General features: G+C 42.5%; 1 protein-coding gene across 1 annotated transcript in view; it reads right to left on the reverse strand.

Moving 5' to 3' along the window:
- The window catches only part of LOC102791739 (ADAMTS-like protein 1), a 100,412-nt gene that overhangs the window by 56,193 nt on the left and 25,464 nt on the right, over nt 1-18,755 (reverse strand). The window contains exon 2 of the mRNA XM_035912849.2: nt 9,004-9,120. Coding sequence (XP_035768742.2) covers nt 9,004-9,120 — 117 coding nt within the window. The remainder of the gene's footprint in view (nt 1-9,003; nt 9,121-18,755) is intronic.

An 18,755-nucleotide genomic window follows, 5' to 3' on the forward strand; every position in this document is an offset into this window, starting at 1 on the left:
CCACAAGGTGAAAAACAACTTGTCCCAGAGGCAGTTTTATTTAACAGCAGCAAGATTTAGGGTGAAGGATTCACATCCAGAAGAAGAACTACCGTGTCCTTACTTGGCTAAAACACCCTAGATTTGAAAACTGTGGTAAAAATTTAATTTAGCTTATTACACTCCTATTTAAACAGAACGAAACCACATTCATGGCAAGGGCTTTCAATAATCTCGCCCACACGCCCAAACGCACATCCGGAGCCAGAAAATTAAAGGCCTAATTGTAACAATCACCTCCACTTGGAGACAATTAGCGCACGCGGTGCCAAAAACCCGAGTTAAGACATCCAAAAATTCCTGGATGAAACTCGCTGGCATCAACACGTCGCTATTGTATGAGTGTTTCTGTTTGTGTCTGTGCATGCCTGCGTAAATGCACGCCGAATGTGGAGAAGAATACAAACATCTGCAGAAGGGAGTGCAACCTGAAATGTAAACAATTAGAAATCAATCACTCGTCCAGAAAATCTGTGCGTGCCTTCACACGCCAACGAGGAGCAGATACTGCGCAGAGGGCGAGGAGAGACGAGCGTGGGGGTGGGGTGAAAGCTTAGTAGGAGAGGGAAGATTTTCCCATTAATCAAAGGCACAGTTCTGTGTGTTGGTGCTGAACGCTAAAAGGCGCCGAAATCACAAACACGTGGATTCTTCATAACGCATATGCACATGTCAGCATGTGAGCTACGGGACTACGCGAGGGTACGCTGTGCGAGTGTCTCCCCAGATGGGAGTGTGCGTGCATCAGTAGCCACACCACTGGCTGCATGCAGTCCCACACACCCACATTTGTTATGTGGGTGTTGTGGTGAGGTCTTGTCCCTGGTGGCATTACCTCAGCAGCACCACTCCAGTACCCACAGCGCACGGATGTGAGACCACATCAAGCAGGGGGGATGCATTCGCTGTGGCACGGTTCGGGCCAAGGATTTACTGAACACATATGCTGATGGAACAAACACAGGGGTGAGAGAAAGATCCCTCGTCCAAAGCCACGTGGCTTTACACCACATTCACCAGCACTCAGCACTTTCAAGCCTCCAAACAACCCTCGCAAGTGCCAAACACCAGTCAGCCAGCCAAAAGCGTACAAGTCCAGAAGACACATGGCTTGTAACTCACTGCTTTCTTCTCAGCTTTTCTCTTGTTTTAAAGAAAATCAGCTCTTGAATTAAAGAAAAAAAAGGATTCCTCTGGCTTGTCACAAACAAATTTCAGCAAAGTCGAGGTCTCTTTCAGACTCCCGGCTATGTGAAAACAAACATTTACATTCATGGCTAACTGGACTCACAACAGTAGTTATTTACTCACTGTTTGAAATCCAGGTTTTTCCAATCCAACTCGAGCATGGGCTGCTTCACATCGGGGCAGTGTTTTGATAAATAGTCAATCGCATGCAACGTGAACAGATCCAGAGGAGCTGATTTCTCTAACAACAAGTTTAATAATGAAGAAATGTGAGAGAATCATTTCACAACCGAGTGGTGAAACAAAGCGTGCTTTTCATTAGGTCTTGCATGTAGACGAGGGGACTGTGCGAGAAAACCTTTTGCTGTCGACATCTTCTGCTCTTCAGATTTGCTGCATTTAGTGAAACAACTCAATTTAAGTCAATAAAAAGAAGCAAATGTTAAAAATATCAGCGCAGTGTGTCCAAGTGTAAGATTCCTTCCACTTTTATTACCATCATACCAAAGGTTAAATGTGGTGGGGATGGTGGTGTCCTTGGAGATTTGTTGCTTGTTTGTACAAATTGAGAACATCCCGGCAGAGACTCTGAAAATTCTGCCGTTTTTCTGTGGAACTGAGTAGCTGACACACAGCATCCTCTTTATCCAGTGAGACCTCACTTAGGTGAAAAGGTGGAGGAAATTTCATTTTGGCAGTCACATACTTTAACAATGTGCATATTAAAATTGACAGGGACATAAACCGGTGAGTTTCTGGGCAGCGAGTGGGCTCGCACAAACATTTAAGTGTATAGAAAGTGTAATCACTAAGTGCAGCAAAGTGAAAAGTTAAAAGATAACTGCCAAATAACTGCTTCTGTCCTAACTGGATTAGGCAGGTTTTCCATAACCAGTTGGTAGAAAGCATTGCGTCCGCCTAACTCCATTTCAACATGCTGGTTGTTCTGGGGATTTCAGACGGGAGTTGGCAAAGTGCGTTTTTCTCCATTTGGCGAACAGCAATGCCTTTTGAGCGCTGAAACACAAGCGACCACTGTCACCTCAACACATCCCTGTTGTGGGGCTTGACAACACTTGACTTTGGCATTAACTCTGCTCATTGCGCTGACTTGCTTATCGTTAGTACACCAAACAGCACTTGCTGGACAGATCTTTATTTTGAACTGAGAAAAATCAGTCAAGTGCATGAACGTTAGCCCAAAATACAGTATAGATTTATATTAATAAAGCTCATGATTAAGTTCAATCCGGTCGTTAAGTCTGACGTCACTAGCCGTGTCTGGGCCTAAACTCCGCTGCAGGTCCATATATCAAACGATCACTATGGCATTACTGAGAGTTGAAAAACTGTCTAAAGTCTTTCATCTTTAATAAAATGATCAGCGTTCTGCTCTACCAGGTTTAACAATTGAGTTTAACATCCAGGCATCCATGAAAACAGAATTTATGACATTTAACGGAGTTAGAAGTTAGCAGGAAGTTAGCTCGCTAGCTTCTATCTAAATACAATATAGCATGTCCTGACTGCGGGGTTTTGGAAACAAATTAAAACGTACAGCTCTGTTATCACTTCCAACTTAAATGAAGACAGAAAACTAAACAGCAGTGATGTTTGTAGGGTTACTGAAGTTTGGCTAGCTGGTTTAAAATGATGTGCTACGTGACCGCTAGCGACACAGCTATGTTAGCATAATATAAACAAGCTAACTTTTTTTTCCACTCGATAAAAGTTAACTTGAGTGTTCTCGGTAGTCAGGAACAAATGTAATCGCATGGCAGGATGCTGTAAAAGGACCAAACTTCAGCCAGGAGAACAACTGAGATAATCCATCCACAATACGAGGTTAGTCATTCATATACTGCTGCATGGGCTGGGCTGTAGTTACATCCTAAGGTTTTAAAAACTGAGCTTAAATAAATGATTAGCGGTAATAAAAGCCGAGGGAGGTCAACAGTGATCACTGACTGTTTTAGGAGCTTTTTGAGATTAAATAGAAGAAAATCCAAAACATTAAACATGTTAACAACACAAAAGCCATATTAAATGTAGACTACTTTAGGCCCGGAAGTAGGATTCGTCACGTCATCACTTAACGATCGGATAAGGAAGATCTGGGATCACTCATCTGAAGGCTTTGGTGTTCGGCTGCTAGTCTGTAAATTTCAATACTGACATCATTACTTTAGTCCAGGGGTGGGGAACTGCAGGCCTCAAGGGCCGGTGTCCTGCAGGTTTTAGATATCACCCTGGGTCAACACACCAACATACCCGAATCAAATGATTATAGTTCATTACCAGGCCTCTGGAAAACTTCAAGACACCGGCCCCTGAGGCCTGGAGTTCCCCCACCCCTCCTTTAGTCCAATCATCTTCTCCACCGCCTTATTTGAGCCAATCAGCCTCCACTCTCTGTGGTTTAAATCCCAGTGTCATTCTTCCATTCAGACTCTCATTCATGCCACCCACGTCCATCGCATCTCTGCCTCACCCGTTACTCAGAGCTCCACCCAGGCCTCAGTCTTCCTCTTCACCACCAGCATCTACACTGCGGGGGTTCTCCCCTAAATCCTACCACCGCTGGGATTTCATTCTGCCATGATGGGTCATGGGAGTCTAATTGCCAAATGTATTAATTTAGATTTATCTAAAAGTGTTACCACTTTGGTAACACCAGGTAGTTTGTGTTTCCTCAAGCGAGGCAGGTGCTTATTACAAAAGCACACTAGAGAAAATCATACTCTATTAAAATTACAATGTTAGTCACCTATTTTAAGATGATTTATAGTGATCTTTTTCATATGCGTGCTCGGGGTGCTTGCCCTGCCTGACAAAATATTGCATCATCCCAGCAGCACTTGAAACATGGTTGCATGCTCATGTGCAGGAGATATTACCTGGAGGCTTGGAAGGTTATGGGCATTGTTATATGCACTGGCTCAATTTAAGTAAATTTCATCACATCAAAAGCTCAGAAATTCCTGATCGCATTTAACTTGACAATGAAGTCAAAAAACCTTGAACGTAAACACCCTCTCTGTCAGCCAATTCTGGCATTAATGAAGACAAATGAAGTGTTTAATTGTGCAAGACGGTTGCCCTTTCCACCTGGCACAACATGCAAAACACAGCTGCCAAGTCAGCATGCAGCTGAGCAATGGGTTACTCTTTCTGTAAGCTGCTGCTGCCACAGCCACTGAGCGCTCTCCGTGCGTACCACCCAGACTGGCCCTTGGCCCTACAAGCCCAACCCCAATTACTGCGACCCCCGATACCCTGCCAAAAGGCGGAACCGCTCCAGCTCCTGTTCATTCTGAAGCTTCTCAAAAAGTGGGGGGAAAAAACAACCCCGACAAATGCTGCCTGAGGTGCAATTGAGCATGTAAAGACATTAAGGCTTGAATTTCTTGGCGTGTGATGAAGCGAGATAGACTGAGGGCAGACAGGAAGAGACATTTATCTTAAAATTTGATCAAAAGCAGCAATGGGTGCATCACAACCCACCAGAACCAGAAAAAACACTTTACAAGGCAAACAAACAGTTTGTCACAACAACAAAAACAGAAGAAAATAAACGACTGCTTACTGGAAGTGTCCCACTAGCCATTATTGATAACACCAGGGCAATGGGCTGGGTCAGTTGGACTCTTCTTGTTATGACAATTCAAAATGTCTCATGTGGAAAGGGTTCATCCAAGTACTTTGTATACTTTTTGTAAGGCACTTCTGCTCTTCTTCAGTATGAATTGTGTGTGCAGTGCACTTTAATTTCCACTGGTATGTATATTTTTGGAAGGTATGGGTTCAAAATCTCATTTCTGTATGTAATTTGCCGGATATTCCTGTGTCTGCCAGGGTTTTTTCTTTCCCAGGCACTCTTCATTCCAGCGTCCAAAGGCATTTAAGGTGAATCAGTGACTCTCAAGTGGCAGTGGATGTGAGCCAGACAAAGCACAGCGAATGAAGATGTGTGCGCAAACATGACTTGCAGTGGTGTCCTGACATGTAAAGAGGCAACCTTTGCTGACATGTTATCCACAATTACCTAGTTAGGAGCTAATATGACGCGTGCAGCATATTCAGCTTGTCCTTAAACTTTGAATTTGTCTGCCAATGTTAAAGAAGCAAAAGTGCTTTCATGCAGATAAACTCATAGCAAAGACACTCCTGCCAGCGAGAACTTCACTAGCACACAAACAAAGTATGAGGTGACATTTGCACACAAACACACGCGCGCACACTAACAGAGGGATCAGCTTTCAGTAATCTACTTTAAAGTTGCCTGCTGACAAGCTGATCGTATTTGGTGTCTAGACATAGCGGCTAAAGAGAAAACCGTGTGCTCTCTCGTTCTCTTTCCCTCCCGTCTGTTATTTTGACCAAAACAGCACAAAAACATATCAAATCCTGAATGCACTAAATGCTTTCAGATTGTGGCAGATCTGAACTGATGGCAGGTCAGTTTAGCACTCGTGTGCACTTAGTCCTGCTAAAATAAGCATAGCTTATTGCATTAACCAAATGCTACTTCAAAGCATGCATGCAATGATCAGCATCAATAATGCTATTAGAGATGTGCATGCAACACATGCCATGTGCACTAACCAAGTCCCGTGATATCACGAACGCTCCAGAGAAGCATGACAACATTTCTGCATCATGGTCACTTTGTAACTGGAATATTTTTTCATTTATCATTTATATTACAGAAATATATATTACATTTCTATATAAAAACCTGCACATTGCACCTTCACACCACAAATGTCTTAAAGTAGGTTTAAAAAGAACAAGGAAAACAAAATAAATACAATATTATTCCCTTAAAAGTAAATAGTGTCCAATGAGTGCGCTGCTGTGGCAGAAGTTTGCACTCTCAATGTGTTTAAAGTGTGTATTTTTAATAATTTGGAAAGTGTGTTCGCTGATGATGGTTTTAGGAGGTGTTCCTGATTGTTTTGCATTTTCCTTGCATATGGCCAGACAACCTATCGATGATATTGTGAAGGTAGATGACTGAATGTTTCAAAATTCGATATGTTAAAATGATTTGCAGTTAAACAGGATTTATGTTATTTATTTGTGTTTTATTTTTTTGTATAAATGAGGTAAAAATGATACGTTTCCATCGTTTTGAAGGATTTTAGTGAGCCGCAGTTCTTTAAACCTCAGCAGATCAAAAGAGCACGCAGGGAAAATAAAAATATTCGTGGCCAAACAAAGAGCGGGACTAGCCAGTGCTAGATTTATGAGCAGATTTTCTGTTTATCTTCACATTCTCACTCATTCAGTCTCATTACAAGGAAAAATCTTTCTCAGACTAAGCCGCCAACATTTCAGCCACCAGACCCCCTGCACACTTTGAATCAGGAACTTCTCAATCCCATAAATTTACTTAATATATGTTTATGAAAGCTGACAGTGCTACAGTAAGCGCATGCCATCATATAATGACTATGGGTTAATTAACAAAGGTATGTTAGACCTCAGCTGTAGGAGACAGCTCTATTCCATTGAAGTAGATCGCGCTGAGGCTGCCAGGAAAAACACTTTCCTTTGGAGAGAACAATTCATCTGCGGTTCTCTCGGGGGATGGGGTAAAGGGTGCTGGGGAGGTCAGTCATATTGCCCACCGACCAACCCTGGCATAGAGTCGTGAAAGTTAAACGAGAGAGAAAGGGAATATCCTTTAGAGGAGATCTGCCTCCTGGGTCACTTGCTAATTAAGCTGCATTTATCTTGGCGTTGAGTCAACCTTAATATTGAACCTAGATCCAACATAGAACAGCGCCACAAGCACACAGAGACTGAAAACAGCTGAGTGCTGAAAGGAATCGCAAGTATGGCTCCTGGGAGTCTGTGAGCTTCTCATCTGAAGACACATTAGCATCATAAATTTAGCCAAACGCAGCATTTGTAACGTCAGTTTAAGAAATCCTCTATTTCTGTTGTGCTATTCAGTTAAGTAAGTAGAAAAAATATTTGTAGATTTTATACATACAGGTTAACTGCTGGTAATGTCTGCTTTGGCCTTAAATGTTCTCTAAAAGTCATTCTAGATCATGACAATTTCGTTCTACTGGTCTGTCATCAGATTTTAAAGATTACAGCTTTCTATCATTTCATCTAAAATAAAGAGGCAGAAGTGCTTTTCCCACAGAGTTAAGTCATTCTATCTATTTACAGTAAATGTGGGGCTATCACAACCAAAGCACCTGTGTGCTGAATGTAACAAAAGTCATTCTAATGAAGCCTATAAAGAGCAGCTGAGGCTGGGATGGCATGAATACAGTATGTCAGAATGGTTACATAAATACTCTCTGTATGATGTTTGGCTTGAAAATCATTTAAAAAGCGGTTTGTGCAAATTCAAACATTTGCTCGAGGTCAGTGCGTCATAAATCACACTGCTGTTTGGGTTCAGCGTGAAATCCAAACGCTGTAAAGATGGCCGTTTGTGGTTTCTAACTGTAAACATGTATAACAGCATCTGAATTCTTGACTCCTTATAGTTTCTTTTTCCCGTTAAATATTTCTCCTGCATATAAAAGTTAAATCATTTAAGGGCAGGCGGTATCTAGAGTTCACATGAACATTACAAAGAAGGCGTGGTCAGAACCCTCCCAAAACTCAAAATGACCTTTGCCCTTTGCAGATCTGTAAGACTATCCAGCACATGCAAGTTGTCAAATAAGTCCTCACGATCCTGCTTGAAAGCACGATGGCGAGTTCAAGCAGATCTTTTATTTCAAAAGAAATGTCACTGTTTGATTAGTGGTGAGCATCTGTTGAAGGCTGGTGAATATTCAATACGTTGAGGTCAGATGGTTATTTGCCGAGGCGTGGAAACACGTGTCTGAAGGACTTTCTGCAGAGATCACAGAGGCACGTAAACCAGAAAAATGCGAGTGAAGTCACGTCAACGACTAAACGTGCTCACAGAAAACACAAAAGTGCAACGTAAAAACTCACCTTGAGCTAACTCTTGGTGCTAACGTAATATAGTTAAAAAGCCTTCAATCACTTTTAAAAGATTGCCCTGTTATCACGCCAGGACTAATCCCATCACTGAGGATGAGGATCCACATCAATGCCTGCAACAACATCAGTTTGACACCTTCATACCTCCCTCCCCGACCGCTTAGATAAAACATCTGGGAGAGAGATCAGCTGACAAAAACTGCCACAGGCAGGAATCATGTGTCATCAAAGGTGATGGCAGAGTGCGAGGAATGCGATGGGGCACCCCACCCTCGAACACGCAACAAGTGTTAGTGCGTTTGCGTGTGCTGCCCTGTTTTGCATCAAGCTGGGTCAGCCTGCAGTCAGATTACACCTCCTCTCCCAAGGTCCCACAATCATCATTCACTTGCATTCATTACTGAGGTGTAACATAGATGATTTTTCACTCCTCTGCTGCGAAGTGTTACGTAAACACACTGCGATAGATTTATTGGCTGTTTTAGTTTTATCTGACATCTCGATTTATTTAAATCCGAGTTCTAAGGGAAGGAGAATTGGATATTTGAAGTTTATGTTTGAAATTAAAAAGCAGGAATGTGGGAATTCGGTAATAACCAGCTAGAACCCTCCTAAGGTCATCTGGAAGAGGCTGCCTTGGTTATTCCCTGGGTCCCCAGACATGGGGAAGCTGCTTTTACCTTTTATGCTGTGCTCCTGCTTTGTGTGGTACATTGTGTTTTCACCTGCAATAAAACGTGCTATACATATTAAGTTTTTGCTAACAGAGATGAACGGCGATGCTTTTAAACTTACTGGGTCTTCTGGTTTTTGGCCGCCATCATGCAGAGGCTCTTCAGCAAGGTGATCTCGCCGAATCAGCGTGAATTCCCTGATGAACACTGCATCTCCATTGTTGGCCCACACGGCAATCTGAAAAAACAAAGCCACAGTAGCAAAAGTCCTCTGAGTTAAAACACCAAAAGATCTATTAACAGAGGGGGCAGCACTGGTGAGACAATTTATGGATTCAAGAATGCTTTAAATGAAATTCTCGTCACATCAGCAGATGCCCCAACTCCACCTTAAGCTGTGGGAACAAGAACAGCTGCGCCCCAAAGTGTCAACAATCACAGCTATTTGTAATGGTAGCTGACGGTTGCGCAACTTTTACATAATCGTACACAGTTCACACTACAATTACACATGATTGCAGAGGTGTGAATGCAGGGCAGGGTGTTAATGGAAGCCTTTTGAGAGCGTGTTTGCAGAGATGTGATGCAGCTGAAGGAGGCAGTTGCAGGTTATTATCAAGCTGTGCAACAAGTTGTTGCAACGATATGTTGTCCCTCTGGAACAATGATGAGATATTTTTTAATTAAGTAAAACTGTTGCTCTTGCTGGGCCTCCTGAGGTCTGTTTTTTCTTTTCTTTTTGGTTTCTTCTCTCAACCACACATCCCTCCTGATGATGGGAACCATTACAGGCTCTGGAGGAATTCACAGCACAGGAGATCTGATATCACAAGATGTAGTAACCCACATCTTCAGTCAGGAGAGACTGGTGGGGGTGAAGGGTATGTTGGATAGGGCCCATTAGCAGCACAGCAGGGCCCGCATTCTGAAAGACGTGCAGATTCACTGAACGGGGGCCTTCAGCTGCTATCCTTGGGTCATAAACAGCCCTGTAATAACCCGGGTCGACTGCCTGCCTCCCGAGCCTGTGCTAAGGCAGCACGATGCAGGGCTGTGCATGTGGGTTTGGGGCACTTGAGGCTCAATGTAGGGGGTTGTAGAAATTTTTTGCTGAGGCGAAAAAAGCGCTGCTAAGCAACTGCAGCAAAACTTACGCTGGCTCTGTGTGGGAAAGAGCCGCAGAATGTGCTCTCAAATAAGACAAATCAAATCTGGTGTAAAGCCCCACACTCAGCACCGCTTAGCTGCAGTCACTTAGACTGTGGGGGGCTTCTGTAACAACTCATAAGTCACAGCGTGGCCAAAAGCCTCCTTGGATGACAGAGACCATAATGCACAGGCTTGCTTTTGTTGGTTATGGAACTGAAGATGTGGCAGCTGTTGGGCCAAGTGTAACACTTCGGTTTATACGTGTCTGAAGATGAACAAAAACAAACATTTTACTTTAGACTGTTTATAATTATTCCAAAGTGGTTGCATGTGGGAGTCTGCAAATCCAGAAGGAGACAAATGAGTGTGAAGGCTCACTTGTTAGAAAGTGGTAAAACATGCTGCTGGAAATTTCCAACCGTGCCTCAACAGTTTGAATATCTAAGATCTGTTATGTCTACGCAAGTGAATTCAGCACATTTTAACATCCACCCATTCATTTTCTTCCACTTATCCAGTTCAGGGTCACAGGGGCTAGAGCCCAGCTGTCATAGGGCGACTGGCAGCGTGCACCCTGGACAGTTTGCTCGTCTGACATTTGAAACCAAATAACTGATATGGAAACCTCCAAAACAGTCTATTTCTGAGCATATTGCGCAGGATCTCTAGTCATATGACTAATGTTGTGTCCTTTCTGCTACTGATGCTGAAAAGTAAATGTTGAAGAACCACGCACTATACTGGAGGCTGAGCAAATATCCAGTAAGTCAAGCGTGCAAACATTAAGAAGCTCTGCTGATGTGTGTGTCAGCTAACACGCTCCAAACACAACTTGACTGCAAATGAAGGCTGTGCAGACAATGCACGGGGTCTGTTTGGGGTCTGTTCCTTCTTAAAACAGACCCCAAACCACAGAAATTACCTTATTGCTATTTTGTAAAGCCAGTAAATAACTGGCACTGCCTCTGGATTGGCAGACTGGAGCAGTGGTTCCCATCTTTAAGAAGGGGGACCAGAGGATGTCCTCCAACCTACAGGGGGACAACTCTCCTTAGCCTTCCTGATCTATGCCAGATATATGCCAGGGTACTAGAGAGGAGAGTTTGTCAACCCTTGGATGCAGGAAGAACAATGCTGGTCACGAAAAACTGGACCCGCTTAAAATTGGGCATGCATGCAGCAGAAATGAGCTTTCGCCAAAGGGTGACTGGGCTCTCCCTTGGAGATAGGGTGAGGAGTTATTCGAGAGGGACTCGGAGCCACTGCTCCTCCACATTGAAAGGAGCCAGTTGAAGTGGTTTGGGCATCTGACAAGGATGCCTCCTGGGCGTCTGCTAGTTGGAGTGTTCAAAGTATGTTTGACCGGGAAAAGGCCCTGGGGTAGACCCAGGACACACTGGAGAGATTGCATCTCTTGGCTAGCCTGAGAATGCCTCGGTGTTCCCCCAAGTGGGAGGAAAGGAGGAGGTAAATAGGGAGAGGGAGGTCTGTGTTGCTTAGGCTGCTGCCCCCGTGATCTCTTTGGATAAGAGGAAGAAAATGGACAGATGGATGGTCCCAATTGGGAAATAACAGATGATGAAGCAAAGCCTAATTTGGGGTGTTTCTATCCTATGATAGGTTAAAAATCTAACTTTAACCTTTAACTTTAAAGATCTATGAGTATTCAAGTGTTTTTCATCCACCTGTGACATATCAGTGGGTGATGTCAGGGTGGCTACTACATTTTTAAATATATTTTATGGATATTTTTCAAATAAATTAATATAAACAGACCTAAAAAGGGCTTACAGTCAACAGAGTACACAAACATGACTCCGCTAATGGCGCTCCGTGTCGGCCAAATATGGGAATTAATGAGTGTGTTAGATCTTTGACAAGCACAAATGTTCCAGTTTATGTACACTTAAAGTTTGAAGTTTGGAGCCAACTCCAACTGGTATTCAAATATCTAAATCTGCATTTGGGTTTAAATGCGGTGTGTGTATGTGCGCGCGTCAATGTCACAAAGAGCAAGGGTGAAAGTAAAACAGGGAGCCAAGATGGTGATTCATTAACCTCCAAGGCGAGTTAGATTTCAAAGAGCACGTCTCAACCAAGGAAGAGGAGAGGAAGTGAACTCGGGGGCAAGTTGGGTCTTCAAAAGCACATAATCAACAGTAATAACATCCAACCTGATATTATAATTGAGCTTTCCTATAACGAGGTGCCAGCTTCCACTGTTTGGGTGGAAACGATGAAAAACGAGTGACTTCTGCCATGTGCTACACTAGACCAAAACCTAGACTTCTGTTTCATGCACTGGTGCCTTTGATTAATAAGATTCCTTCCAATGTTTAGATAAGGAACCCCCCCCCACCCCCTTTTAAAGACTTGCTGCTGTCTGAATAAAACCTAAGAGGAAAAGATATTTTTGCTAATCTACTTTCAGAGGGGTTTATGTGAGCTTTCATTTAACACATCTTGGAGGAGGAAACACGGTGGCCTTATTTTCCTCCCTTTCTCTACTCTTCTTTCATAACAAAAAAAACCAGCATGACCTTTTTCTCATCTGAGGATTTTCACCATATCCGTCGCTGCCCGCCCACACATCAGCTAGTTAGAAGATTTTTTTAAGCATGAGATTATGAGTGCTTAGCAATATATCAATTACACATCAGGGTTTCAGAACTGATGAAGGTAACTCATAAAAAATGCTGAGACTTGGCACACCACAGGTTACAAGACACCCCTTAATGTACTGTAAGATGAAAAGGAAAAAACAACCCGCCTGGTTATAACTTTCACTTCAGCCATTCACACAGGAAACCTTAAATGTAACAGCTCATGACAAATTTGTGAGAAAGCTAAATAAAATTGAAGCTCTACTTTCATCACATTCTCTGATTCCTGATGGATTATTTAGTTATCTAATATTCTTCCTCAGGCAGTCTTTGAAGTTGTACCACCCCCCCAGTTTCTCTGCCAGATTTCACTCAACTTGATTTACTAGTGTCTGTCTCCCAAGTGCAGTCTGTCCTAAGAACAAGAAGAGAAGAAGGGCAAGGAGCTCAACTTGCTGTGATCTTCAACTCCCACCACTTTTCATCTGGAACAGCATTAGGAATGAGAAGCCTCAGGAGACAGAGAGGGAAAAAATCATCAACCTCTGATTGATGAAATATTTTCCTGGCACTGTCACATCCCTTTGCGTGCGGGTCTGTGTGTCCCACTTGTTAACGTCTGCTAACGATGCACAGCAGCTTCACGGTGATGCACTTTGTTTCTATGACACTTTAAAGTCGTCATGAAGCAGCCTACTTTACTTACAATCTGGTGCATTTCCTGTTGAAACAGGATACCATAAAACAGTGCAAGAAGAGATTAGTTAAAAATGTAAACAGAATTCAACACATTCACACGGCAGCCATTTGCCTCGCTAGGGTCTCGCTAAAGGGAAGCTCAAGTATTATTACTAGAATAATGTTGCTGCTCCAGGTGGGAAATCAAATAACTTGGATAAATCAGAAATATCACACACTCTCTTGGTTACTCAACAACTGAAGAGACAATACATAGAAAAGTAGTGGAGCGTACTGGTCAATTAGCTAATATTAGACAACGGCTAACATTTTCTAGCTAACTTTGCTGCTAAATAGTGTCAGAGTATAGGTGTAAATCGAATCGGAAATATCAAGTTTGGACACAGTTTAGATGCCTTTAAGAGTTGAAGTAAATAATGCTGGATTCACTCATTCTGGCAATATCACTTTAGCTAACTCTGAAAATGTTCTGGTTAAGCTAGTAATATTACGCAACATTAAACTCACTGGAAGACATACATTCAACAGCAACTTAATTAAGTAATTAAGTATGCATGTATACAGCAATTAAGTATACATGTTCAGCTGCTTGCTATCATAAATATGGACTGCGACTGTCCCATGTAACTGTCTTTAGGGTTCACAAAGAATGATCTGAAAAATCATTGATGCTGGAGGTTAGAAGAAAATGGGCAGACTTATTCGAACTAATGCGAGGGCAACAGTAACTAAAATAGCCACTGCACACCTAAGGTATGTAAAAGAGCATCTCTGAACATATAAACCATGAAGCAGATGGGATTCAGCAGAAGATGCTTGGCAAAATGTTACTTTGTCTGCAGACTCAATTTGAGCTGCAACTCTCAGTCCGAATTTGTTGTAAACAACATAGAAGCATGGCTCCATCCTGCCTCTTATCAATGGTTCAGGTTGCTGGTGGTGTAATGGTGCGGGGGATATTTCTTGGTACATTTTGGTACCTTGGCTATTATTTAAAAAAAATTCCCTGCTCATTTTTTTTTTTACATTTTCTACCTTTACTGTACATATTGTGTAGTCTCCCAAATGCAATGTAATGCAAACTGCTGATTCTGCATCGTACATACTGGTCCAGAAAAGATTACCTATTATGCAGTTACTGCTGTGTATTATTTCACACAAAGCAGTTGGCGGGAATGACAAAATATTTTTTCATACCAGAAAAAGCTGCGATATCATATGTTATGGTGCATCATGGCCATATTTGGTCAAAGCTGATAAAGCAATGGGACTCGTTGACGTCAGAAACCATCAAGCAATTCCAAGTACAAGCCCTTATAGAGAGTAAAGTTCGAGAAAGAGAGCGTAGGCGACGTCAGTATCCTTCATAAACACAAACCTTTGACCAGTGAGCACGCGGCTTGCAGCAGCACAGTTTCTTTACTCTATGTCCGGTTGTGCAGTCCCGTTTAAACAGAAGACACAAGCAAGACAGCGCTCCGATGTGACAGGCGTACTCCTGCTCATCAAAAGCCATGGCGGTGGAATCGACCGTTTCACCTGAACATCACAGCCTCTCATATGTCCAGCACAGGGGCAGATATGATGAAGTCCAAAAATATCAAAACGCGAGGAAGAGGAGCTCAAAAGATTTTTACCCTCCTCTGATGGCCTCTGTGAGGAGATTCTCTGTGAGAATCAGGGATGAACGTGTTAGCCTTTGTGGCCTTCCAGATGTCAAATATAGGAAAAGAGGTGAGAATTACACTGTTGCATTGCTGATACTATGGCTGATCAGAAAGGTCCTTTCAGATATGTTATTTGAAATGTTTGAGAGTCAAACTGAGACAAACTGTTTTAATAAAAACTGACTGTGTGGTTTGTTGGAAATAGTCTCAAAAGTAAAAATCAGTACATTCAGTGCGCGTAAATACAACGAAAGAGAAAAAACATTTTTGGCATCAGAGAAGGTTTTTTAATCCAACTAAAGTAGAATTAAACTAAACATTCAACACGACCCACCAGTATCAATGAAGCCCCAAGCAAATCACGCTTCAGACATCAACAAGGATGTAAAATGACTCATTGCTGTAGTTTCGCCTTGAGCGACTGTTGTTGTGATTTAGCTCAAACTACACACTTGAACATGCCTCCAATTTTCTCTTGTTTCAGGTGTTGGCTTTATCGTCTGACAGGAAGCAGTCAGCAAGACATCAACACCTAACAGACTCGACTGTCACCATCTATCATTAATACGGCCTGTGAAACTGCTGCTCATAAACTGGAAATATGAAACGAAAAGCCTTGCATTTATAACACGGAGGGACTATTTCAGGCCTTGTAAATGTGTATAATAGTTTTTGCTACTATATTGAAAAAATATTTGTAAATGGTTTCTGAATTATGTATTTATTTGTAATGGGACAAAAAATGCTAAAAAGTTGTTCAGTACAGTTTAAATTGGGGAATAAAATGAAAATAAAAGGACAAAACTACACTTGTGTAGTTTTTTTTACTGTATCATCACTTTTACAGTCTAGTGTTGAATGTCAGGGATTCCTTGCAGCTGCCTGATGAGTAACTACAGCATTAGCCAACTGTTTCCATTAGCTATTTTGCACAAATAAAGACAGAGGAGCGGTATACTTATATTAACTAAATCAATCAGGCTACATCATTCAGCAAGGTTATCCATAATTCTGTGCTCTGGTCACAGGGACAGCCCCGACTTAGAGTTATTTACTGTGTCCCATGGTTTCTCTGCGCGAGGCAACGGGATAACTCATCCGAAGAGGTCATCATCGATCATTTTATTCCACAGTTGTCACCAGCCATTTTTCTGAAACTATCCAGTGGCTTTTGCAAAAATCCCTTCTAACCACAAAATATCTGCCTGCAATGCAAACAGAGACCAAATACTGTAATGCTCACACCGGCTGTGCCTTTACAATAAATCACAGCTCGTCACTCCCGAGTTGACCACGAGCTGACTGCAACCTGAGCGCTTGACCCGTCTAAGTGTGCAACATTAGCAAGTAGCATATTTCCTTCTAAGCAGACAGGTTGGTCCACCTGCTGACCATGTGCGAGGCCACGAGGGTTCATTGTGGAGTTTCAGCTTTAGTGGGGAGCTAATTATGTGGTGGGACAACTCAGTGCCTCCAACCCTTGGTTTGCAGTACATTCAGTACAGATGGAGCTGTGAAATTCAGTCCTGGGGCTTTTGTATCCCATTAGCCAGCATGGAGACATCTCAATGCAAAAATAGCTTCATGGCTAACATTAATCTGTGTACCAGACATCGTGTGGTTTCCCTGCTCAGGTAACGACCTCTCTTATATTTAATGTGGAGGTTTGTAATAAAGCCCTCCAAGAAGTCTGACAGTTTAAAGAACAGCGTGGAGTGCTGTGACACTGTAAGTAGCTGAGCACACAGAACTACCGCTGGAAGTGTACAGATGATTTTACATGATTCTCCCTCACCTGCAGTCGAATACAAAGCCAGTCAAATCAAGGTGCTGATAGAGAAAGAAAGCACCCTCTCTGGTCCCCATTGAACTGGTAAAAAGCACACAAGCAAAGCAGCTGTGTATAAGATGTCATTCTGATTTACTGTTTAAAGACCTCCTTGGAGAAGTGGATCTCAGCACTTCTGTGCATGTAAAACACCCAAGTTGCTTGGAAAAAATCTGAGCGATCTGGAACTTTAGGAGTAAAAACAAGACAGAAGGAAAATATGAGCTGTTAAAAACAGATAAAGAAGGCAGATAAGATAAATGAAGCAGCTGATTTCAAAGTAAACATTAGCACTGTGTAGCACTTTCTGTATTGGGTTATTCGGTCCCATTTATTTCAGTGCACACATGTGTGTGGGGGGGGGGTTTAAGCTGGAAAGTCAACATTTCTGTATACATAATAAATAAGAAAGCTATGTATAATGTGCAAGTTACCTGTTATAGGGCAACGCTACTTTACGTGTGTGTGGATATCAGTTTGTTGTGGTTCAAAAATCAAATGAATGCATCTTTAACTTGTTACAGAGAAACAGCTTCTCACGTCAGATCAAATTTAAAGGAGGCGCAGTGAAAGAAACAGTCATGTACAATAACACGAGTCTGATGAGACACTCTTGACCCTGCAGGTCTCACAGAGTATACCAGCTGCAGGAAAAGATAACAGGGCCACACGGGTTCCCACAGTGCTAGCGAGTGGAGACTGACAAAGTACCGAAGGGAAGACCACATCTGCACACATCTGGCACAGAGATGAAGGGGAAGGCATTAGACCAAGAAATACAACTTTCTTCATTACTTCAAATTGGAAACCATGCACCTCAGTAACTCTTCTGCTAGAGCACGCACAACTTGTGCTTAAGCATGTCTTCAATTAACACATTGACCTTGTTAATTCGTTAAAATACAACAGGGGGTTTTAAAAGCACGATTCAGGATTTCTGTACTGATTGGTTACCTTCTTTGAAACTGCAGTTTAAGGTCTGGCTAACCAAGGCCTCAATCACACAGGCCTCGAGACCTGTCAGCAGGTTGCTCTGGTTCCTGATACTTTGCATGGAATACAAATAGAAAGGAAATTAGAAAGAGAGAGGATATATTTCTTCATCTTGGCTTCTCTTCATTGTCTCCTTATTAAATCCAGAATTTAATTTACAATCCTTCTTGTCACATACAACGTCTTGAGAAATCAGTCCCATTCTCAACTGAAAGATCCCAATAGAGCACTTTGCTCTTCGACTGCTGACTTAATTGTGGTTCCTTGGATATTTAAAAGTAGGCAGTCTTCAGCTTTCAGCCCACTCTTCTGTGGGCAGAGACAGACACCCTCTCGCTTTTAAGAAGATTAGGCTTAAAACTGAGTGTTTCTTCTTCACCACTCAGCACTCTGCATTTAATCATTAATTATTATTAATATCTGGCTCTCTTCCACAGTGTGTTTTTTGTCCTGTCTCCTTCACCTCCAACCAGTAAATGGTCGCCCCTCCCTGAGCCTGGTTCTGCAGAGGCTTCTTCCTGTTAAAATAGAGTTTTTGCTTCCCACTGTCGCCAAGTGCTTGCTCATTAAGCAATACTGAAACTGTGACAAAAGTCTGACACAAGCTAGAAATGGAGAATTGCCTTTTGAAATGTGCTGCAGCAAGTCAAAGGAGCTTGCAAAGAAAAGCGTCTGGACTTCTTTAAGTTACTTGAAGACGTTTCACCTCTCATCCGAGAGGCTTCTTCAGTTCTAAGGTCAAATGGTGGGGAGTCCCAGATATAAACCTGGTGGGAGTGTCCCACCACAGAGGGACAAAAGGACCCCCTGATGATCCTCTAATCACCTGAGCCAAGGTGTGGAACTGGGTGTGGGTCCCAATCAGCCAGAGTTTCGGGTGAGTTCATTGTGAAACCTGGCCCCACCTTATCATGCGAATTCCTGAGGTCAGATG

This window comes from Neolamprologus brichardi, chromosome 3 (assembly GCF_056152115.1).
Source record: "Neolamprologus brichardi isolate AB-2024 chromosome 3, ASM5615211v1, whole genome shotgun sequence".
In the NCBI taxonomy this organism is placed as follows: Eukaryota; Metazoa; Chordata; class Actinopteri; order Cichliformes; family Cichlidae; genus Neolamprologus; species Neolamprologus brichardi.